This window comes from Myodes glareolus, chromosome 8 (assembly GCF_982192425.1).
Source record: "Myodes glareolus chromosome 8, mMyoGla1.1, whole genome shotgun sequence".
Taxonomy (NCBI): domain Eukaryota; kingdom Metazoa; phylum Chordata; class Mammalia; order Rodentia; family Cricetidae; genus Myodes; species Myodes glareolus.
In genome coordinates this window covers 40,200,572-40,223,755 of record NC_142033.1, presented here as the reverse complement: position 1 = coordinate 40,223,755, position 23,184 = coordinate 40,200,572, and the positions used below count along the sequence as shown (strand labels likewise).

At 42.4% G+C, this 23,184-nt stretch overlaps 1 protein-coding gene across 18 annotated transcripts in view; it reads left to right on the top strand.

Moving 5' to 3' along the window:
• Window positions 1-23,184, top strand: part of LOC125387582 (LIM and calponin homology domains-containing protein 1) — a 317,590-nt gene that overhangs the window by 268,078 nt on the left and 26,328 nt on the right. For 10 of the 18 annotated variants that reach the window (XM_085691811.2, XM_085691810.2, XM_087908992.1 and 7 more), the window contains 5 exons: window positions 2,069-2,287; window positions 14,875-14,965; window positions 15,868-16,031; window positions 19,534-19,639; window positions 22,985-23,059. In XM_085691811.2, coding sequence (XP_085547937.2) covers window positions 2,069-2,287; window positions 14,875-14,965; window positions 15,868-16,031; window positions 19,534-19,639; window positions 22,985-23,059 — 655 coding nt within the window. The remainder of the gene's footprint in view (window positions 1-2,068; window positions 2,288-14,874; window positions 14,966-15,867; window positions 16,032-19,533; window positions 19,640-22,984; window positions 23,060-23,184) is intronic. The other 8 variants (XM_085691819.2, XM_085691813.2, XM_085691818.2 and 5 more) reach the window with 1 other exon arrangement.

The following is a 23,184-nucleotide window of genomic DNA, read 5'->3' as shown; positions in this document are numbered from 1 at the left end:
CTGGACTTCAGAGAGACCCCAAACCTACCTTCTGACTTAGGTTGAAATAAATCTAAATATATATTTTAAATCTGTATCTTAAGCTTTGCTAGCATAAAAACGATGAATGTCTGACCATTTCATTCAGATTGAATTAAAATATTTGTTCCTTACAGGGTAAGAACTGTTTCTTTATTATTCATGGCTCCATCCTAAGAGCCTGGCATAGATACCCAAGACATGGTAGGCATTCCACAAAAGTGAATAACTTAATTCTTCCTGAGATTAGCCATAGAAGTTGAAAATTTTTTACAAAATAATTGTGTGTGTGTGTGTGTGTGTGTATACATGTGTGTCTAGCAGTGTCCTCAGTGGTCCAAATATTTGAGTTCCTTCATTCACCTGGAGCCAGATGATGGGTGGTGTAACATTCCATGAAAGCATTATATTGAGGTGGCACAGAACAGTGGGAAAACATTTATATACTGGCTGTCAAAGGCATCTGATCACAGCATTTAGATGTCCACTTCGCTCATTGCTGTAAATGGTGCAACATGACCCCATAATGGGTAAGGTAGAAGAATTTATGACAAAAGTTAGGCTTTGAAAACTTGTCATTTTTGCATACTAGCCTGTCTCTTCTTCACTGTGTGTTTGGGTCAGTGGGAGGGCATGTGCCCATAACAGGAAGACACTTTCTCAAGAATAAATGAACAGTCATTGTCAAAGTCACCTATAAATAGGACAGTTGTTACTAGGTTAGAGAAGAAAGGCAGCTTTAAAAAGTGTGCATACATATGTGTGTGTGTGCATGTGCTCACAACAGCAAGACCCTTTCTCAAAATAAAGGAATAAATAATATGTAGCATATTTTTAGGAAAAAAAAGAATAAAGGAAGATCAAGTGATGTAATTCAAGCATTGGTTTTCAAAAACTATCTTGTTATTGTCGATTCAGTGGTTTAGAATCGTCATTTTAAAAAATGAAGTGGACAGGAGTACAATAGGAAAAGTCACATGGATCACACTCAATAAAGATAAGCATACTGTATCTCTGTCTCCATTCACACATCTGTGCTGAGTTGTGTCGTAAATTCCCATAGTTGGCAGGTAATAAAGTATGATGGCCAGTCGGAGCACAAGGTAAGCTAACGCAGCTAACGTCCGACCTTCTGTTTCTTTCAAAAGATTTTAGAAGACCTTCTAAGGCTAGCCAGAAGTGTGTGAGGCGTTGCTCCAAGTCCTAAGCATGCCTTAGTCATCTGACCAACCCCACAGCAACACTATGAGGAAGGCCAAGCTGTGTCAAAATCTGCGCTTTTACCCAGAGAGTCAGAAATGCTGGGGGTTGCATGGCTGCTGAGTGGTAGAGTCAGAACTGGAGCGTAGGTCACCTCAGCGCAAAGAATCGGCCTCAGACCTCAGGAAGGAGGTTTCTATAGGCCGGGCGAGCCCCTCCTCTCCTCCTTGCTCTTGCTGCCTCCTCTAAATGTGGAGTATGAAATAAACACATTTTAGTGAGCATGGACTTTTTATGTTCTTGAGAAAAAAGATGGAATTATAAAATTAAATAGAAAATGAGACTTATTATAATACAACATATCAGAATCCTACCTTCCACAATAGCTTTACAAAAAACCAAAAACAAAAACCCTGTCTTTCTACTACAAGACAACCTGTAAAACGTTCTTGATCAGGTCCTACTTCATTGCTATGCTAATCAGAATTTTTTTTTTTGAATTGTGGAATTGCCACCACAGCTTAAGTTGAAAAATTACTGAAACCCAAATAATGTGGCATGTGTTTAAGATTCCTTGACTTTTTCTATACTTTCAAATGAAAACACACCATAAATTGAACGTGAAATGTCATTCAATTGTGATGTGACTGACAGCCCCAAAGAGACACCCTTAATTTAATTAAGATGGCAGTGGCAGAAGACTGGCTTCTAGGACCCGTGAAAACACTGGAGGACCATGATTCTTTTTAGAGATATGAATGTACACAGAGAATTAAGTGATTCAAAATGCGTGTTTCATCATCTTTGGCTGCGGAATAGCGTGTTTTCTTGTTCATCCTGGCGTTTATAGGTAGATGGGAAGATCAGCATGAATGGAGAAATGGTGCACGGAGACGAGGAAGAAAAGGAAAAGGGAGGGCCCACGCTGGAACCTGGCCCTTCCTTAACCAAGTCCCAGATGTTTGAAGGCGTGGCCACAGTGCATGGTTCTCCCGTGCAAGTGAAGCAAGGCAGCAACAGCATTGAGATCAACATCAAGAAACCAAACTCTGCCCCCCAGGAACTGACAGTAAGAAGCAGCATTGCTCCTTGGGATAATTCTGTCATGTAATTGACCGCTAGAATAAGTAGGTCATGACAGTGTTTGTTTCTTTCTCCTTGGGTATATAAGTTGGCTAGGGCTACATAGTGAAGTACTGCGAACTGCGAGGACCCGAGAAGAGAAATTTTCTATCCTAGTCGATAAAAATCCAAAGCCAAAGAGGTAAGAGGTGTTAGCCTGCCATTGGCAGTGAGGGAGAATCTGCCCTAGGCCTCTTCTCAAGCTCTTGATGCTTACTGGAAACACTGACTGCCCAAGGTGTGTCAATAACTCATCCCAGCTTCATCCTTCTCCCCAGTGCTCTTCCTGTGTGTGTGTGAGCGTGTGTGTGTGTGTGTGTGTGTGTGTGTGTGTCTGCCCAAGTTTCCTCTGTTTATAAGTGTATCAGTGTGGCTGGATGCCTACTCCATTAACCTTAACTAAGTTCAGCCAAAATAACCCTGTTTCCAAATAAGGTCATGTTCAAAGATCCTAAGGAAACATAATTCAACCCAAAACAATAAGCTATAATTAAAGATAATATAATTTGAGAACAATAAATTAACACTTCATATTACTGGTCTGTTGTGTTATAGGAAAACATATATCTTTGAATTTTCCTTTTTCTCTGTTTGTTAAAGACATCGTTAGACTTGTTTTTATGATTTGAAAATAACTAGTGCCGCGCTAGGTGTGGTGGTACACCCCTGTGCCGAGCTAGGTGTGGTGGTACACCCCTGTGCCGAGCTAGGTGTGGTGGTACACCCCTGTGCCGAGCTAGGTGTGGTGGTACACCCCTGTGCCGCGCTAGGTGCGGTGGTACACCCCTGTGCCGAGCTAGGTGCGGTGGTACACCCCTGCGCCGAGCTAGGTGCGGTGGTACACACCTGTGCCGAGCTAGGTGCGGTGGTACACACCTGTGCCGAGCTAGGTGTGGTGGTACACCCCTGTAATTCCAGCACTTAGAGAACTGAAGGAGGAGGGTGTGGGTTTGCGGTCAGCCTGAGCCTCGTAGTGAGACCCTGTCTCACAGTAAGATGAGTGGTGTTGGCAGAACCTGGCATCTTAGCTTTGATGCTGTATCTCTGTCTGTCTGCCTGTCTGTCTATCATCCATCTATCACCTAGCTAGCTAGCTGCCATCTAGCTGTCTCTGGCTACCCACCTACATACATATATGCGTGTGTGTGTGTTTATTAGTTAAAAACAAAAATTTATTAAGAATGCAATTTTTATTAGCATAAACTTTTAAATTCAAACTTGTCTAAGGCAGCAGCCAGGTCTTCAGTGAACAGCCAGAAAGAGTCGCTTAAGAGGAGCGGACATGAGCACCCACAGAGGTGCAAGGCTTGTCCCTTTGGAGTACGTCATGTCCTCAGGAACTCAGGCTTGTTCCTCTTAACCAACCAAAGCTGTCACCCACACAGGTATAGCCTAGTTTTGGGGGTACAGGCTGCCCTCGCTAGCAGCCAACATCCTACTGTGCTGTGGGGCTTGATAGGTAAGGATGGAAAAATTGTTGAGGTTTCCTCTCCAGCTCCTCAGAAGATTTGGTCTGAAGGTAAACTTGCTTCCCACCTCCTCCCCTCAACATGCGGTGGCTCCTGGCCACACCCACACACTGTACCCGATAGTGCCGTCCTTCTATCAGCCATATGAGAATGTCATTCACCTCAGCCCCGCATGCTCCGTGACCGAGACTCAGATGTCACATCTTCACCAAGTGTCGTGTCCCAGACAAATGCTCGGTCTCACCTCCTGGACTGCGGTTTTACTTTGGATTTGTCACCACCTCTGGGGACACCTTACAAAGCGGCAGGATTGGGATACTGAGTTCTGCTCCCAGGAGGGGAGATCTTAACTAGTGAGATAAATGTTCACCTCTGCTCCTATTTTTAAACTAGAAACCCCCAGATAGTTAGACACTGTAGAGCTGGGCTTGCTTTTCAGGGAAAATGAGCCATTCTGCTCCCCACTCTGTGTTCTTCGGGAGCATTTTCTAGATTTCCTTCATTCTTAAGTGATTACATACCCCCAAAAGTGATTTATTTTAAGAGAAGCGGCATCCATGATATGAAATAAATCATGTGATTTCAGGAGTCTGCATGTCCTCTTAAGGGGAACTCCAAAGGAAAGGCAACCATCTAGCCTTTCTTCCCCATAGCCAGAGCGATGCTAGGCAACCTCAGAGGACAGGTCCAAACTTGTGGGCTAGCCTGGGTTTATTTCTCTTGTGTCTTTTTTTGGTGTAGGAGTCCTTCTGTTTGTGTGTGCTTTCATTGGTTAATGAATAAAGAAACTGCCTTGGCCTAGTTGATAGGGCAGAACTTAGGTAGGCGGGAAAGACAGAACTGAATGCTGGGAGGAAGAGAAGTGGAGTAGGAGAGAGACACCATGGAGCCACCAGAGTCAGACATGCTGAATCTTTCCCGGAAAGCCATAGCCAGGGGGCGATATACAGATTAATAGAAATGGATTAAATCAAGATGTGAGAGTTAGCTAATAAGAGGCTAGAGCTAATGGGCCAAGCAGTGATTTAATTAATACAATTTCTGTGTGATTATTTCGGAGCTAAGCTAACCAGGCGGCTGGGACAAACAAGAGGGCCCTCATTGCAACATTTTTTTCCTAGTTAAGATTAATTTCTAGTTGAGCAAACTTGAGTGCTGACAATAGTGAGTGATATTTATGCTCTGATCTGTAGTACTTCAAATTCTTCCACTTGACAGAAGTTACTCCATTATTTTCTAGGTGAATCTGTCTGTCTATATCTATTATCTCTCTCTCTCTCTCTCTCTATCTATCTACATCTATCCATCTATCTATCATCTATTATCTATATATCTACTATCTATCTGTTATCTATTTATTATCTATCATTTATCATCTATTATCTATACATCTACTATCTAGCTATCTATTATTTATCTATTATCTATCTGTCTATTTATCTATTATCTATATATCTACTATCTAGCTATTATTTATTCTCTATCTATCTGTCTATTTATTTATCTATTATCTATATCTATCTATTATGTATCTACCATCTACCTATTGTCTGTCTATCTATCTATCTATCATCTGTCTCCCTCCCCATCTCTGTGCATGTGTGCACATGTATGTGCACATGTGTGTGTTCATGTGTGAAAGTTGTTATCTGTGCTCTGCAGTACTTTGGCCTATTACCAGAAAGTTCTTCACCTGTACTGGTTACTTAAGATCTAAAACTTGCCAGTCAGTGGTGGCGTACACCTTTAATTCCAGCCTTCAGGAGGCAGAGACAGGTGGATCTCTGAGCATTTGAGGCCAGCCTGATCTATAGAGAGTTCCAGGACAGCTAAGGTTACACAGAGAAATCATGTCTCAACCTTTCCATTCAAGCATGTTATCCCAGGACTCATGTTAAGGAATCCTTTCCCAAGAGTTTGTTGTTCTAGCTATACCTGTATCCATTATTTGGAAAGCTTATTTGTTGTTGGTTGTTATTTTATCTTTTGACTCTTTATTCACTCTTTTGGGGATCCCACCACCCAACCCCCAAATAAATCATGCATGGAGTCTTATTCTTTCTTATCTATGCCCAGCCTTAGCTTGGCTTATTTCTAGCCAGCTTTCCTTGACTTCATTATTCTGTCTACTTTTTGCTTCTGGGCTTTTCCTTTTCTTACTTCCGCGTACCTTACTTTCACTCCTACTCCATGGCTGACTGTGTGGCTGAGTAGCTGGCCCCCAGGGTCCTCCTCTCCTTGTTCTCTTGCTGTTCTTTTCTCTGTTCCTCCTCATTTATACTTCTGTTTATCCTCTCTGCCTGCCAGCCCTGCCTATCCTTTCTCCTGCCTCGCTATTGGCCGTTCAACTCTTTATTAGACCATTAGGTGTTTAGACAGGCAAAGAACCACAGCTTCAAAGAATTAAACAAATGAATTATAAAAAAGCAACACATCTTTACATCATTAAACAAATGTTCCAGAGCAGAAACAAATATAACACACCTTAAGATAATATTCTTCGATATTTAGTCAGGAGGATTGTTGCAAGTTCAAGGCCAGCCTAGCTTATATAGTAAGTTCCTGGTCAACTAGGGAAACATGAAATATCAATAAAAATAATACTAAAAATAAGTAGCTAATCTTACTTCTTTATTTACTTTTCTGTTATTCCAAAAAAAAATCAAGCTGTTATATTCCTATTGAAAGCATGAAATGAATTGGTCCTAGTAAAGGGTGATGGTTGTCTTGAGACAGGATGCTGTACTTCCACGCTTCCCAAGAATTGGCACTGGGTTGAACTTGACTTTTCGGTTTCTCCCTTGTTTTCTCAGTTCCGTGGGGTTGTCGAAAGAATGGTGTTCTTCTTTTTAAATAGTGTCTTTCTTCCAAGAACTGCATTCTCAAACGAGACACCCTCTACAGAGGAGTAGCCTCCCCCACCACTAGAATGTCACAACTGCTTTAGGGCAAGTTGGAACTCTGCAAAGGGCACAGTGATAGCAGTAGGCAGGGGTGTGAATTCAGAATGCGAGGTGAACCACAGGGAAGGGGGGGCCCTGCTACCCCTGCTGGGTGCTCTGAGGTGGGAGCGTCAGCCTTTCGGGCTTATGTGGGCACTTTTTATCACGCCTTGCTATCTCTTTCAGTTTTCTGCTGCTGCTTCTTTCTCACTGGGTGCCATTGAGACCATGATTTTCTTATTTTATATTTCGAGTGGAGGGGAATTTGGATCTCTTCACATATTTGGGTTGTATCTACTTAGAGCATCCCATTCCAGACCCTCCTGGTAGGTGCAGCTGTGTGAGAATAGGGGTATAATGTTTGCATAAATGAACTCAAGGAGGATATCAAACAACATGTCATGAAGTGCTAGGTTATAGACTAAGAACCAGAGGGATGTAAGATGGCAAAGGATGGGTAAAGTCAATCATAGACCGATGTGGTCTAGGGAGGGCTTTGTGGGTTGTGGACTTTGAGGCTTGACCTTCAGTGTGGATATTTGCGTCTAGTTGGATGGAAATAGAATGGGAACATTAGAATCTAAGGACCCAAGAGGGACAAAAGGTGGTGCTGGAGACTAGGTGCTATCCTGTTCCAGAGAGAGGGATGGGTTCCCCTCCCTCCCTGTTATTTGTGAGATCCTTCAGAGGTTAGTTCATTTCTGTATCTCTTAGAAGCCCAATTAAAGAAAAACTAGCACCTTGCATTTTAAAACACTGGCTTCTGTTAGAAAACCATGTCATAGCGCGCACACACAGGTTCCTAGACTGCAGGACTGGAAAGGAAATTTAGGAGTTTTCGTAACCTGAAGACAAGCTTATCCTATGCTTAGTATCCTGTATTGAAAGACATGCTTTTGTCTTCATGCTGGCTAGTGCTGACAACTTGATAGGTTCTAGGATCACCTAGGAGACAAGCCTCTGAGCATGTCTAGATTGGGTTGTCTGAGGTAGGAGGAGCCGCTGTAAATGTGGATGGCACCACTGTATAGTCTGGGACCTGGACTGAATAAAAACGAGGACAGGTACTGAGCACCAGCGATCAGTGCTGTTTTCTGACTGTGGATGTCATGTGACCAGCTGCCTACCACTCCTGCCGCCTTGACTTCCCACCATGATGGACTGTATCCCCTTCAACTGTGAGCCAAAAGATGCTCACTCTCTCCTTTAAGATGCTTTTGCTGTGTTGTTTTTACCACAAGAGAAATAACTACGATAGTCTCCCTCACATGGTGGTGGCGGTGTTGTTTTTTGTCCACTGTCTGTTATGCTTTAATTTGAATCTCTGCCTTGCTTAGTGGTCTGAAAATGATCCTTTCCTAAAATACCTCAATAGCACCATGTGCTTGGACAGACTCTGCTGAACACATTTAAGTGTCTGACCTTGGCTTGTGTTTAGAAGGAAGTTAATAGACTAGCATTACATATACCCATATATGTCAGTTAGTTATTGGAGGATACACATCTGCCGAACACTTAGCATGATGTCAAGGTGACTTGTGGACCAAGGGTGCCCTTATTTTCTATACTACCATACAGCAAATGTAAGATAAAAGAGTACTTTTCCCCTAGAAGCACAAAATTGGGAGAGATGTAAAGGTTTGGAGAATTTACATAAGATCATTGAAATTACTATTTTGAGCAGATGTGAATTTTATGTGCATGAGGCGAATTCCTTTTCCTCTTTCTGCTGCACATGTCAGTCATTCCAGTTCATTCTCTAAAACCCAGGCTGCTGTGAACAGTTCTTTCCAGAAGACTCCAGCGCTAGTACCTTTAATTCTTCCTCTAGCTCTTTTTCTTTCCATCGTGGGGCTCCCCAGTCTTGGCTCACTTCTTCCACCTGGGCTCCCAAAATTGCGCTCTCCAGACAGTGACCCTTCTGTCACTCCATCCCATGGCAGCTGAGGGATCCCTCTCACACACTCACTCATCCAATGATGGTGGCAGTTCTTCCTCGACGGAGCCAAACTCAGCTCTTGGGTATCTCAGACACTCCATCAAGATTTTCTCAAGCCGAGTGACAGGGTGAACCTGTTTTCCCCATCTTGAAAACACTCGTGGGCTTCTTCTAAGAAAATCAGCACTTTCTTTCTGTCTTCTGCTCCTGGGGAACAATCAGATCTTTCTTGCTCCTCTCTGCTTTGCGGTGAGAGCAGGGCAAAGGCATCTGAGTAGGCGCTGTGTGCCTTGCCGCTCACACCAGCTGCAGATTCCTTTGGGATGTCAAATGTCGACAGGCATTTCTCCATGAAGTATTTTCCCCAGCTAGGAGTCATAGTGAGGTTGGTAGATTAATGCTTTTGAAAAATCTATTAATTGCTATCTTATAATTTTATATAGAAACTCGGCATTTCAAAGAGATATACATCAGAGGAAGTAAATTAACCCTGGCTTATCTCCAGTGGTTCAAAAAGCATACTATAAATAACACAGTCCAAATGCACACATGAATGTAATATTTAAAGTCTGGAGAAGTGGGTCTCCGGTCTTGCTTCTTCTCCTTGCAATGGTGACAGATTCTTCATAGCCTGAAAGTAAAAGGAGAATCATATGCATAGCCTATGTGGCACAGGGTCATGATGCCAGGACACAAATACCCTGGGCTTCCAGGCTCGCGTCCAGTTATTCGAGACTGGAGCCAGAAAATCTCTCATCGTCCCAGAATATTCTCTCAAGAAGGTCCTTGGACATCACCACTTAAACTGTAGAGGTCAAACGATGAACTGGAGCTGGGGTCTCAGGCTGGATCTTACCCTTCCAAGTCTTCCAGTTGCCATGCATCCTTTGATTGCTCTCTGCCAGCCTGACAGGTCTGGTGTGCAGAGGAGCAACCGGTAGCCAGGTACATTTTTGTGGCTAAACCATGTGATTCTGAGTTCAGGAATCTGCCACCTCCTGCCTGTGGTCTTGGTCTTTGAGTTGGGCAGTGGGGCTAGCTTGGATGGGTTCTTGGCCAAGGGGAAGCCAGCTCCTGGCTTAGTCACGTTCAAACCTTTCTGTAGGCCCATTCATTCCCATCCAGCATTCTGTTTGTGTTTACTTGTTGTTTTTCTTGAGAAAGTGTTGCCGGTTGGAGGAGGGAAGGCCTCTCCCCTGGGCGGTAACCGAAGGAGGGAAAGCACGAGCCAGAAGGCACAGTTGCCAGCAGCAGTGGTTTTGAAGCAGACCTCTGATTCTATCGGGGCTGGTTCAGACTGCCAACTTTGAACTCATTTCCTTGGATGTGATGCCATTAGCGCAGAAATAACAAGCATTCAGAATAGAGAAGCCAGACTTGAGTTAATTAGGCCAGCTTTGGGAATTTCCCTTCATTACAGATAGTCTTTGTGTGTTGCAGAACGCAGAAAACTTTATAGAAAAATGTAAAATGTAAGGTGCCCGTTACATTACCACTGTTAAGTTCGTTTTTAAATAGCTTTTTCTTGTTCTTGGTGCATATAAAGAGTTTTTAAATTGAGTAATAGATTATTTTTTTCTCTCGGTTTTCCCTGAATATTTTGCTGGTGACAACTTGACTTGAGTGAATAATGTGTACTTAAGCTAAGCTTTTGAGCATGGATCGCGTAGATAATGCATTTATTCAAGAAAGCATCTGGTTTCCTGATATGGGTTATATGTCCACCTTTGCCACTTTGATCCCAGGGATGGCTTGCTGGCCAGGGACAGTTACAGTCTTGGCTTCTCTGAGAAGAGGAGCTAACTGAACTGCCTCCTGCCCTGAAGGGTTCCAGCAAGTTCTCACCTTTTGCTCAAAAATGAACAGAGATAGAGGAAAGAAAGAACAGAAACAGAAATGGCGGTTTGGATTGTTTCTACAGTGAACTCAAAAGACTCGAGTATTTAGTTACTTTTAACGGATCAAACACTAAATACTGGGAGACCACCGAAGGGGAAGTGTGACCAGAAGGCCAGATGATAGCACGGGGAGGCTATTAGCACAGCTCAGGGCTCCCACCTCTCCTGCTTGCTGCCACCGGCAGCCTGGCACCACTCACCTTCAGCCTGTGTAAGGAGAACCATGTCTGTTGACACTGCCTTTCAGCTCACTCTGATGGTTAACTGGCATCATCCATGGCAAGTGACTCAGTAGCACTGAGACCTGCTAAGTGAGGTAAACATTGATCATGGTAACTGTATTACAGCCATTATTGACCCGCACTGGATAGCAGGATGTAAGTTCTGGACCTTCACTTCAGGGCGAGTGTTGAGCTGTATAGAAATACCTTAGCCACCCGAGAACTCTCAAAGGTAGGGCTCTGTTAGTCATGCATAACTGAAATATTACTGGAACGTGATATGCCAGTTACATAACCCCGGCTGAGGTAGTTAATGCTGGGGGAGCTTGTCCTGTTTGCATTATGCATTATGTCAGCCAGGCTTCGGGAAGACTCCCGTTTCATCGAGTCCAAGTGGCACACTTCCTATGTTTTAATGTCTACAAATCAAGACTCTTCTTGCGATCCATAGGCTGTCATTTTTAACAGTGTGTTTTCTTTCTTAGTAGTGCCTAAAATAATACAGCTTGAACTGGATGGTATCTTAGAGTGCATAAAATATGTTCATCTCTTTGTTCATTTTCAGGCTCTGGGCCCTGTTTGTAGCTACTCAGTGCTGGTAATTGGAAACATGAGTGTTCTCAAGAGGCTCGTTCATCAGTACTTAGCTGCAAATTTGTTTTCCAGCCTTAGATAGTTTTCTGTAATTTAGTCCGTTAGGAGAGAAGGAAGCTAAGAATCAGTAGTCCTGCCAGTATTTTATATATTAACATCATAAGGCAAAAATACCACTGGGTATTAATGTTTCTGTCTGCATCAGAGTGAACTGAAAAGATGAAGTCCAGCTTCTTCCTGTAAGTGTTGAACCAGTTGCTCTTCAGTTATTCTATAAATGTATGAGTGTCCGAACACACACACACCGTGTACACAGGTACACGCACACGCGTGCACACACACAGAGCCTCAATGGAATAAAAGAGATTTGGATCTGGTTCCTTTCATTCATTGAATTTCTTTCTTTGTTTCTTTTTGCTGTTGTTTTGTTTTTGTCTTTCCAAACAGGGTCTCTCTGTGTAGCCCTGACTGTCCTGGAACTCACTCTGTAAACCAGGCTGGCTTTGAACTCAGATCTGCCTGCCTCTGCCTCCCAATGGGGTTAAAAGCGTTTGCCACCACCATTCATATGCCACCCTGCTCATTCACCATTTCTTAAAGGGATTCAGTTCAAGCTTGTTGGTATGATTTAAAAGGTATTAAAAATCCATTCAACAATACCAGTGTGATTATTTTCTGACTGTGGTTTTTTTTTTTTTCTTATTGGCAGTGGGGTTGGAAAATGTTTGTTTCTTTGAGTTTTTGTTTGTTTGGTTTTTGTGTGTGTGTGATACTGAGGAGCAAACCCAGAGCCTTGTACATGCTATATAATCACTCTACCATTTATTGAAACCCCTAAACCTTTTCAGTTTTTTTGTAATAGGGTCTCACTAATTTGCCTAGGCTGGGCTTGAACTCCTAGTCCCGCCTCAGGCTCTGAAATGGCTCAGATTACAAGCATACATCACCACAACTGGCCTGCCTAGGGTTCTTAAAGCTAGCCTCAAGACATAAGCTTAAAGTCTCAACTGTGTAAGAAGTTGAGGCAGGAGGATTTCAGAGTCTTCCTGGATACAGAGTGAATTCAAGAGTGGCCTGTGCAAATTATCAAGACTCTGACTTAAATAGTAAGAAAGGGCTAGGAGCAGAGTGTGGCTCAGTGGTAGAGGGTTTGACTTGCATGTAGGAATCTCTGTTAAGTCCTCAGTACTGGAAAAAAAATACATTTTAACTTGATAGTATGTTCTTTCCAACTTGATATATGATTATCTGTCACTAGAAAACTTCAGTCTAATTATGAGTATTTCAAAGTACTCCACCCTGCAAAAAAAAAATCACATTTTCTACTACATGCTATTGCTGAAGTCTTTAAGCAGCTTGAAAAGTTTTGTTTTAAAATTCCTATTTCTAATATTAAAAAAGTTTTACATTTATTTATTTTGTGTGTGTATATATATATATATACATATATACATATGTGTGTGTTTTTATGAGGGCCCAAGTAGATGTCAGAGGACAAGTTGGGGAGTTAGTTTCTCCTTGGAGATATTTTATGCAGGATTTAATAATGCCTTTTTGCTGTGGGATAATGCTCTTGTAACCTGTAAAGATTTGTCACTTATATTGGTTTTAATAAAGTGCTGATTGGCCAGTAGCCAGGCAGGAACTACAGATAGGGAGACCAGACAGACGGAAGCAAGATAAGAATGCCTCACTGATAAAAGGTACCACACCAGGTGGCTAACATAGACAAAACTTATGGGTTAATTCAAGTTGTAAGAGCTAGTTAATAATAAGCCTAAGCTAATAGTCCAAACAGTTTATAATTGTTATAAACCTCTGTGTGTTTCTTTGGAACTGAGAGCCTGCATGACCAGGCAGAACAGGAACTTTTGTCTATTCCTTTTATGAAATCCAATGTTAGTTTTTTTCTTAAATCTTTTAAAGTTTATGAAATGTTTTATACACACTAAAAATTCAACTTTAGTCTTTTACATAAAACTTCTGCTAAATAAAATAAAATAGTCATTGGCTTACACTCTTTTGCGTAAGCATTCTTCCAGATATAATTAATTTAACCTTCCACTTATTTTTATCAAGCCGCTAAGGTAGAGGAGAAAAATATCAGACTTAACTCTCGAGTCAGTTCCCCGTACTCTATAAAGATAATATGAAACTACACAGATTGCCTTCTGGATTCAGCTTTTATAATATATGAAAGTATATATAAAAATGGGAAAATCATCCCCAAATGTAAACACATTTAAAAATGAACACCATTATCATTTTCTATTTCCTTGGAATTTTGTGTTTCTGTTTTTATTGCTTTAACATAAAATAATAACTTCATTGTGGCACTTTTATACATACATTGTACATACAGTGTACATGCATTGTAGATTGCTCTTATTTGTCCGGTCTCAATGCTGTCTGCTGCCCCTCCTCCCTGCTTCCACTGTCTACTGTTTAGTCCCCTTTGGCTTTTATGCCACACACACGTGTGTTTATATATGCCACACAATACACATATGTGTATGTGTGGTATAAATATATATATATAAATACATATACTGATAGGTACATTATATGTACATAAGCATATGTATAATCTTATATATCTTGATATAATACTATATATATATAAACTTTAAATGTTTTAACTTCACATTGAATAATTTCACACATCACTACTGTATAGCGTGTGTGTGTGTGTGTGTGTGTGTGTATCTTGTGCCATACTTGAGATCACACCAACCCATGGCCTTGTGAACACTAGGCAAACACTGTCTCGCTAAGCAGTGTCCCCCAGCCTGCTCGACATCTATGTTCAATGACTGTGTGGTACTTCCCTTTATGGTCCTGATTTGTTCAACTATTCCCATTAGGTTGCTATGCAGTTGTTGTTGTAACAAGCATCCAGCTGACAGCAGGAGGCTCGGCTAGGAGAGAGGTACTTGACTGTGGTGTGGCAGTGACTGGCATCCGTGTCAAGGAGACCCATTAGTGGGAGACTAAGGAAGAAAAGCTAACCTTAGTTCCCAGCTGTCAGAGTGAAAGGGAAGAAGTGACTATAAAAACTCCTGCGAGCTTCAAGGATAAACCCTACAGTGTTAAGAGCCACAGGCAGCTATGCCCAGGACAGCCAACTGTGAGGTTCAGACTTTAAAAATCGAGACAAAAATCCCCTCTGCTGGTGGTTGGACCCACAGCCAACTTGAAAGGCATTTGTAAGCAAGCAGATGGTGACTTTGATTTAGGAGATTCGGTGGTAAGACAAACAGTGAGGATGGTTGGGGAAAGGGAGCTTGCTCACAAATACCTCCTTCCAGCAAAATAAAACTTCCAGCATAGAGCTTCGATGTAGAAGACAGTTTGTGGGGGCGCCCCATCTTGTTAGGCCTGAAAATTATCATTCAGGAAATAGCCTTTGCTTTTCAGAACTTTCAAGGGTTTGGTTTTTTTTCAAGAGAGGAAAAAAACAATCTTTTTCAGGCAGCCGCTGATGAAGCTGAGTCGAATGGCCAAGAGGATGAGAATGGTGGTGGGAAGTCGGGGGTACAGGACGCGGAGCAGACTTCAGCAGGTGTGTCTGAGTCTTCAGGTAAAGCTTGGTGACTTGTGAGGGAATGGTGCCAATTTTCCCTGCTGAATAGAAGAGGCCTGTCAGGCTCTGTGGTTGTGCTGCCACCTAGAGGCCCTGGGGAGAAATTCTCACTATGGCATTAATGTTGCTATAAAAATAGAAACTCCGGCTTTGGAGATAGATAGACAGATGGATAGTTGGATAGTTGGATAGATGGATAGATGGATCCATAGATAGGTGGATGATAGGTAGAGATAGATAGATATATAGAGAGATAGATAGATATAGATATACACTGATATTCTTTAAAAGTATGTCTTCATCCTCATTTAAAAAATACTTAGTTTCTTTATAGCCGTAATTCAAACACTGAACTGTCCTCGTCGCTTTGTAGTCATTGTGATAAATATCTACTCGGGGAGAAAAGTGTTTATTTCATCTTAGAACTCTCAGATCACAGTCTATCCTTCAAAGGGGGTCAGGGAGGAGCTCAGAGCAGGACCATGGAGGCAGGAACCGAAGCAGAGACCATAGAGGAACACTGCTTGCCTGGTAGGCACTAGAGAGGAAGGCGTAATGTCAGCCTCTAATCTCCAGATGAGGACAGCAGCACACACAAGGGAAAGTTAGCTTGTCACCCCATCACAAGTACAGACGGGTCTGTGGACATCCTGCCTTCTACCCCGCTGTCATTAAATGTTCCGTGTCACGTGGTACTCTGATGCGAGTACAGTTTGCTGGGAATCCTGCTGTCCTGGCCCTTGGCTGCGCATCCTCATGCAGTGACCCAGCTTGTCCTCAGGAGGGAGCACTCTGATGAAACGTTCATGGTGACTCTGAAGGGAAATGATCCGTTGTATGGTTTCCTTTTCCTCCTGCACCCACCTGTGACTTCCCTCCAGAGCCGCAGCATTTTACAGCAACAGTGACTCGCTGCAGCCCCACCGTGGCCTTTGTGGACTTCTCCGCCAGCGCGCAGCTGAAGAACGAGGTGCCAGAAGAACGAGACCAGAAGAAGCCAGAAAATGAGATGAGTGGGAAGGTAGAGTTAGTGCTGTCACAGAAGGTGAGAATGCAGCGGAGTGGAGTTAAATCCACAGGGTAATGTGGCTTCCGGGGGCGCCCAGCAGTCCCGAGGGCTGGCGGTCTCGCCCGTTCGTTTTCCTGTCTTCACTGCATGTTCATTGTTCAACATCACGCACACGCACATGCGCACACACACACACACACGTTATAAAGAGATGCCAAAACCAAGGCAACTCATAAATGAAAGCATTTAATTGGGGGATTGCTTAGAGTTTCAGGGGATGAGTCCATTTTCATCATGGTGGGAAATGTGACATCAGACAGGCAGGCGTGGTGCCGGAGCAGTAGCTAAAAGCTAATAACTGGTCCACAAGCAGAAAACAGAGGGAGACAAAAGACAGACAAACAGACAGACAGACAAACAGACAGACAGAGAGGCTGGACCTAGTATGGCGCTTTTGAAACTTCAAAGCCCACCCCAAGTGACACCCCCTTCTTTAAAAAGGCCACAACTCCTGATCCTTCCCCAAACCATTCCACAGACGAAGGAAAAGCACTGAAATCTATGAGCCTACAAGACACATTCCTATTCACACCCCCACTGTATATGGAGAGAAGGGGAAATACAGACATTTGCATTATGAATATATCAGATGCCTTAGCACACACAAACACATTTGTTACATATGCAGACAAAGGATGAGCAAGGGGTAGATGCCCAAAACATACCATTCTGTGTTCTGTACCTACAGCATTTACCATTTCTTATTTAATCTTCAAGACACTTACATTTATTTAAGCGAAAACATGTTGTAGAACCCTTTTAAACTTAGGCTTCACTGGCTGTGTATGGTCTTACCGTGACATCTTACTCAATATTCTCTTCCCATTGTGTACCAACTTCTTAGCAGTAGTATGTCTGATACCCCTCGATTTGGATATCAAGAAACTTAGGATACTGTGGGCTTTAAAGTCTTCCTCTCATTAAATGCAGTTCATATTCGAGTCTTACTTATATTAGTTGGGTTTGTTTTTAAACACTAGATCTAAAAACTCTTCGCTGTTTGTCTCAGTTGTTCATTTCTAAAGAATTTTAAAACTAAAGAGTGCATTCCAGACCAGGTAGGCACTCTGCACACATGACCCTGACCTCTGTAAAAGCTGCTAAGAAATCCTCATGACCACCAAGGGGACCAGGCCTGTACAGTAGTCAGGTTATTTATGGCAGTATTCCACCATTAAAAATCAGCCTAAATACAGATTTGAACTTAAAGTGAAAAATTGACTACTTAGTTTATTTCAGACCGCATTGTCTCAGACATATTAGTTGTGCACCTGGATGTGCCAAGTACCTTACTAGTCACTGGATATTTGATGGGGAACAGGACACAGTACCTAGTCTCACAGAGCTGAGTGGAGTGCTCTTGGAAGAGCCTCTAAGATGCCTGTGGACTGATGTGTTGTGACTATTTCAGACCTCACCTCGTCCTATCTTTACACAGAGAGAATTGCCGGACCCTCTGAAGGTCCGTAGGGGATCATTGAATCAGGTCTCACAGTAGGGTGGGACAGGCAGGGGCCTGCGCCTTTACCAATTGTATCTTATCTACCATGTGCTTGTAATCATTTAATTATTCAAACTCAGTACTTTACAGAATGCTAACCTGAAAGGAAAACTTCATAACATTCCTGGAACCAAACAAAATGACGGCCATAACTTAGTGTATTCCTGCCAGTGCTCACCTGTGTTCCCCCATCAGTGTGAGCCATCTTTGACTGCCAGTTTCATGTCCAACCACTGTAGTTAAAAAACAAAAAAACAAAAAACAAAACAAAAAAAAAACTTTCTCAGGTTGTTTATCTGTTTTGTTTGCCTTCTGTCATAAACCTTTTAGCTATTTAATAAACGTGAGTCTCAGAATCATGTTTTTAAAGCATAAACTATCCAGGATTCCCAGGTTATCCTTGGTATCAAATGCTATTATGTCCACGCCTTTAAAATTCTGTGCTGTTGACTTCTGGTTTGGAAGCTCCAGTGGTTGGTTAGCAAATGGAATAATGACCTCTAGGACAGCAGTCCCCCCCCCCCATCTGTGGCCCTCTCCCCTCTCTCTCTTGGTCTTAGATAATGGTGATCACCATGCTTGCAACAGCTTTGATTTTCAGATTTCACTTGGGGAATGTCACCTTTCTAAAAGCAAAGCACCAGACTGGCATTTCTGCTATGTTTAATTCTTTCATTTGCAACCAGTTCTTCTCTGAACCTCCTTGTCAGTCTTCACCATTCAGGAATAGCCTCTCTGAGCTTAAGGCTCGAGGGTTGTTAGGGCCAGGAAGGGGGCTCGGAGGTTAAGAGCTCAGCTCCCAGCACCTATATCAGGTGGGTCACAGCCAGCCATGACTCCATCTCTAGGGAGACCAAATACTACTGGCCTTTGTGGGCACTTGTTACACTCACATGCACATACTGTCATACAGAGAGAGAGAGAAAGAGAGAGAGAGAGAGAGAGAGAGAGAGAGAGAGAGAGAGAGAGAGAGAGAGAGAGATAAGTAAAAATAAATATTTAGAAAAGTAAGACTAGCATGTTGTGAACTTTGATAAAACCAGACCTTAAGTATTTGCTGTATGTTAAATGCTGAGGTCTATACAGCTATCTGGTTGACCACAGCAATGCTGACCAATGTGACTGATTATATTTCCTTCAAGATTCTCTTAGGATTGAATATATTCTTAATAAAGAAAAATAAAATACAGCAGAGAAGGAGTAAATGTTGTCGAGCCAACAGCTACAAGTTAGAGTTAAGTCCTATGAGAAGCAAAATGGACTAAACCCAAACAGCTGCCCTCTGCATTCAGATTCAGAAGTCTATGGCTCTTATCTTAGGCACTGTTAAAATATTTGGCATTCTGTCTCTGGCAGTAAATTGACTGGAAGCAATAGGACAACACGAGGATGCTTCTACTCTAGAAGAGTCTTCAGACGTGGAAGAAAGAAATAAAATTAAATAGCAATGACATTTTAAAATCTTAAAGCAAACGTGAGAATTTTTAAAGCCTAAAAGGTCATCTAAGGCACCTCAAAACTCTAAGGACCCCCGTGCTGGCACTAGCTGTTTTGGCAATGTATCTTTGTCAACGGGCAAAGTATATGTGTGTTGCATAACTTTGTGGGAGAGTAGAATACTGTATTCGGAGTAATGTCCATTAAAAGAGGATTACTATAATGCTTAGCCTTACAGCCAGGACTAAGTAGTAAGACCTTGTCCAAAAAGAAGGTGAGGGAGGGGAAAGGCTCCAATGTCTTCTGAGGTTGAAGAAAGGGGATCACCACATTCTTATGCGCTTACTTAATTTCTAGAAAAATATCAACCACTTTATTGATTCAGTAAAGTGTGAAAAAATCATTAGGAAAGGAAAAATTGTATTGTAAAATTAAGCATTTAAGCTTACCGGCTTGTTTAAGTAGTCATAGTGTAAAATCAATCCACAGGTTAATTGCTGGACAATCTTTCTAGTGTCTGTGTCTGTTGCTGTGTTTCAGGTAGCAAAGCCAAAATCCCCAGAACCAGAAGCAACCTTGACATTTCCTTTTCTCAACAAAATGCCTGAAACCAACCAACTGCATTTGCCAAATCTCGATTCTCAAGGTAAGGGGGGGGGGGGAGTGTTCTCTTAGATCTTCTTAGTCTGCTGGGCCCACCTGTGGGAAAATGTACCTCATAGGAATAGCTGGTGGCAACCTTCATGTGATGTTCCTGTAGCCATATTCCTCACCAGAGTCTGTGAATTGAGAATTTCAGATCAGAAAGCTGAGAGGTACGTTCTGTTTTGACATCAGGAACCTCGCCACGAAGACCACCTTGTCAGCTAGGCATTGTGGGTACAACAGGGCCTGATAGTATTGAGACCTTCAAACTTGTTTTGTCTTGGCTCCAAAACATGATGAGATAATTAAAAATAAAAACTCAATTTGTTTTTCAAAAAATCTATTATTATATGAACTTTATTATTAATTCCAGTCTATAAAAATAACCCGTTTTACTTAATATTAACTTTGGGAAAGTCAGATCCTCTGTTCTTTTTGTTTGACCTAAGTCTTGGGTATACACAATGATTAGTATAGTTACTCAACCAAAATTTTGCTCTTTCAAAAAGTTCTTCATGACTAGGTAGTGGGGGTGCATGCCTCTAATCCCAGCACTCTGGAGGCAGAGACAGGTGGATATCTGAGTTCAAGGCCAGTTTGGTCTACAGAGGAAGTTTCAGAACAGCCAGGGGGACAAAGAGAAACCCTGTCTCAAAAAAAAAAAAAAAAAACCAAACAAATAAAAAATCTTCCTAATAAGAACATTTAATATTTTCATAAATGAAAAGTAAAATACATGAAACATTTAAAGATATATCTTCAGTATGTGTATAGTAACACATACACACTAAGAGTATGTTTTAATATGTTTAACACATAGCATACTTTGCGTACATTTTAATGTGTTTTGTATATTTGCTATGTTTTAATGTTTGATATAATGTAGAGAAGGTAACTTGGAGAAATATGGGAGCTGAGGATCTGTGAAGGCCTTAAAGCTCCCACTTTGTGCACCATATATGAGCTCACTTTATACCCTTAGCCTCGTGAGAAACCCAAGTGCTCACACCACCAGGAAGGACCTTAGGAATGTGAAGTGGAGAATATAGCATTCGAAGAACACTACCATCCTTGGGGATTATTTCTCCAAGTGATCATCCTAAGGCTGCACCAGTGCAAACCAGCTAGGGTTGGTAGGACCGTAAGGCTCCATGTGCCTCTTTAACATTTTCCTCCAGTGTGTTTCATAGATCTAATCTGTCAGAGAGGACGGTATGGTGTCATTATTCATGATTTATTATTACCTCTCTTTTCAAGAGTGAGAAGCTATTTGGGGTCACCATTAACACCCGCTGAGTTGGTCTCCATTAACTTTCATTGATTGCTTTTGCGAGCTGTATACAGAACAAAGAGCACTTGGTAGGAAACTAAGTGGTACACATACTAGTGGGTATTAGTCTCTTAATGGAGAGGCAGACTCAGTACCACCTCCAAAACATTTGACCCAACCTTTTCAGCCTTACAGTCCTGGAAATAATTAATAAAAATAAAATCTCACAACGGGGTCAACCAGTTGGCCATATTTAGACATTGTAATTATGTTCCATTTCTAGCACTTTATAACTAGTAGGCAAGAACTATAGTTAGGTTAAATATGTAAGCCTCACCAATTAGTCCTGATGCCTCAGATATTTGTATTTTCCAACCCCCGTTAAACACAGGCATTCTGGTTTTGAGAAACTGCTATTGAATTAAGGAACTTTAATTCATGTCTTACCCAAGTTGAATGGTTTAAAAAATAAAAACTCATTACACTGGAGTATTTTTAAAGGTAATTTCTCAAAGGAGAACTGGGTTTGGAGGCCCTTATTCTGTTATGATGTGTGGCTCCTGAACTCTGTGATCCTAAGTGTGAGTGCTGGGAGTAGACCACCTGGGTTTAAAGCCTCGCTCATCACATTCTGAGCTACAGCGCTCCCCCTTTGGTTTTCCCCAGGGACTAGCTATCACCTGTCAAGGAGAAATCACCATCCACCAGTTTTTAAGAGAATAGAATTCTAGCGATAGGGGTGGAAGTATGGAGCCAGGCGCTAGGCAGAAAGAATAAACTCTTTTAGAATGCTTTTCTAAAGAAGAAAAATCATTAACAGGACAGGAACACAGCTTGAAGCAGTAGTTCTCAAACATGAGTGTGTGCCCGAACCTGCGGGGCTGGGACCAAACCTTCAGTGTCTGGTTCTGTAGATCTGGCCAGAGGCTCTTTCTGTGCTTCTAGCAAGACCATGCGTCCAGTCAGCCCAGGAATCCCAGCCTGGAAGCCACTGACTTGAAGTCGTTATGTAAATGGTGCCTCAAAGACATTGCTGCTGGGCATGAAGCTGACTGTATGATTATTTAGACTCTACAAAATGATCTTTCTAGATGCCAGGGGCCTCTAGTAGATGTGATCTATGAAGACATGGTTGCCTTTGATTGGACTGTGGTGGAAGAAGCTGTGGCTTATGACTCAGGCCTAAGAATTTGGTCCACACTTAAGCAACTGGCTTGAATTCCGTCATCCAGTCCAAAAGAACCAGGAGCCCTAGAGCGACACCTCATAAATTTTCTCTCTTCCACAGAAATTGGTGTCTCCCCAATTTCTTTGAAGTCATCTATTTATAGATGCTCACACAGGCCGCTGTAGATCTGCCTGTCAGCCCAAATAAGATTCCACAGGCGCCCCCAAACACACACATGTGCATCAATACAGCCTTTCAACGCCCTGGAAACATTCCTAAAATACAGTTAAAGCCTGCGGGTTTCCTTTATCCAGCCCTCTGGAAACAGGAAAGTTATGCCAAAGTTATGTTTCTATAAAACACAGGCTTCGACCTGCAGTGTTTGTTGCTCTGAGAGTTCACATGACAGAGCCCAATGCATAAGGTGCAAATGCTTGCCGGGAGTTGTGTATGCTTGGCACACTGCACGCTATCACAGACATGTACCTGTCTCTATGTGTGACAGGAAAACAGCCTCATCCTCACCCCTTCAGGTGTGATGTGGATAGCATCAACCAGCCCACTGTGCATCTCTCCTGCCCTTTTATTCTTCCCTAAAGTTGCCCCTGCACAGTGCACCGCTGTGTCGTCATGACTTTTAACTCTTGAACAATATTCCCACTAAGTATGGGCCTGAAACCTTTCCCTCAGCACCTCCACAGCAGAAACACAGACTGCCCAGTTCGACTGCCCATTGTCCATATCGTCAGGTTTTACATGTATTCCGGTGAGCTGTGTCACACTGGGTTGAGAGTCGTTCAGTTCCTGGCTCAGCTAGAGCTGCCCCTTCTTTGACGTGTGGGGATGTGTTCTCGGTTCTCGCCCGGTTTCACGGATTTCTGTTTATTCTATTTTGCCATCTGATCTAGAGGTGCCTAGCAGTGCCAGTGTTCTGCTGAGAGTTCAGAACTCTTGGCTACGGTCCCAGTTTTTCTCCCAGTCAGGTAAACGGCATACTGGGTAGCTGCATCTCTTATATGTAAAAATTCATGTTGGGGCAACCAATGGTGTCTGTCGTTTGTCTTCATTTCCGATTTAAGATACTTAAAAGAAAAAAAAGATGCTTGTC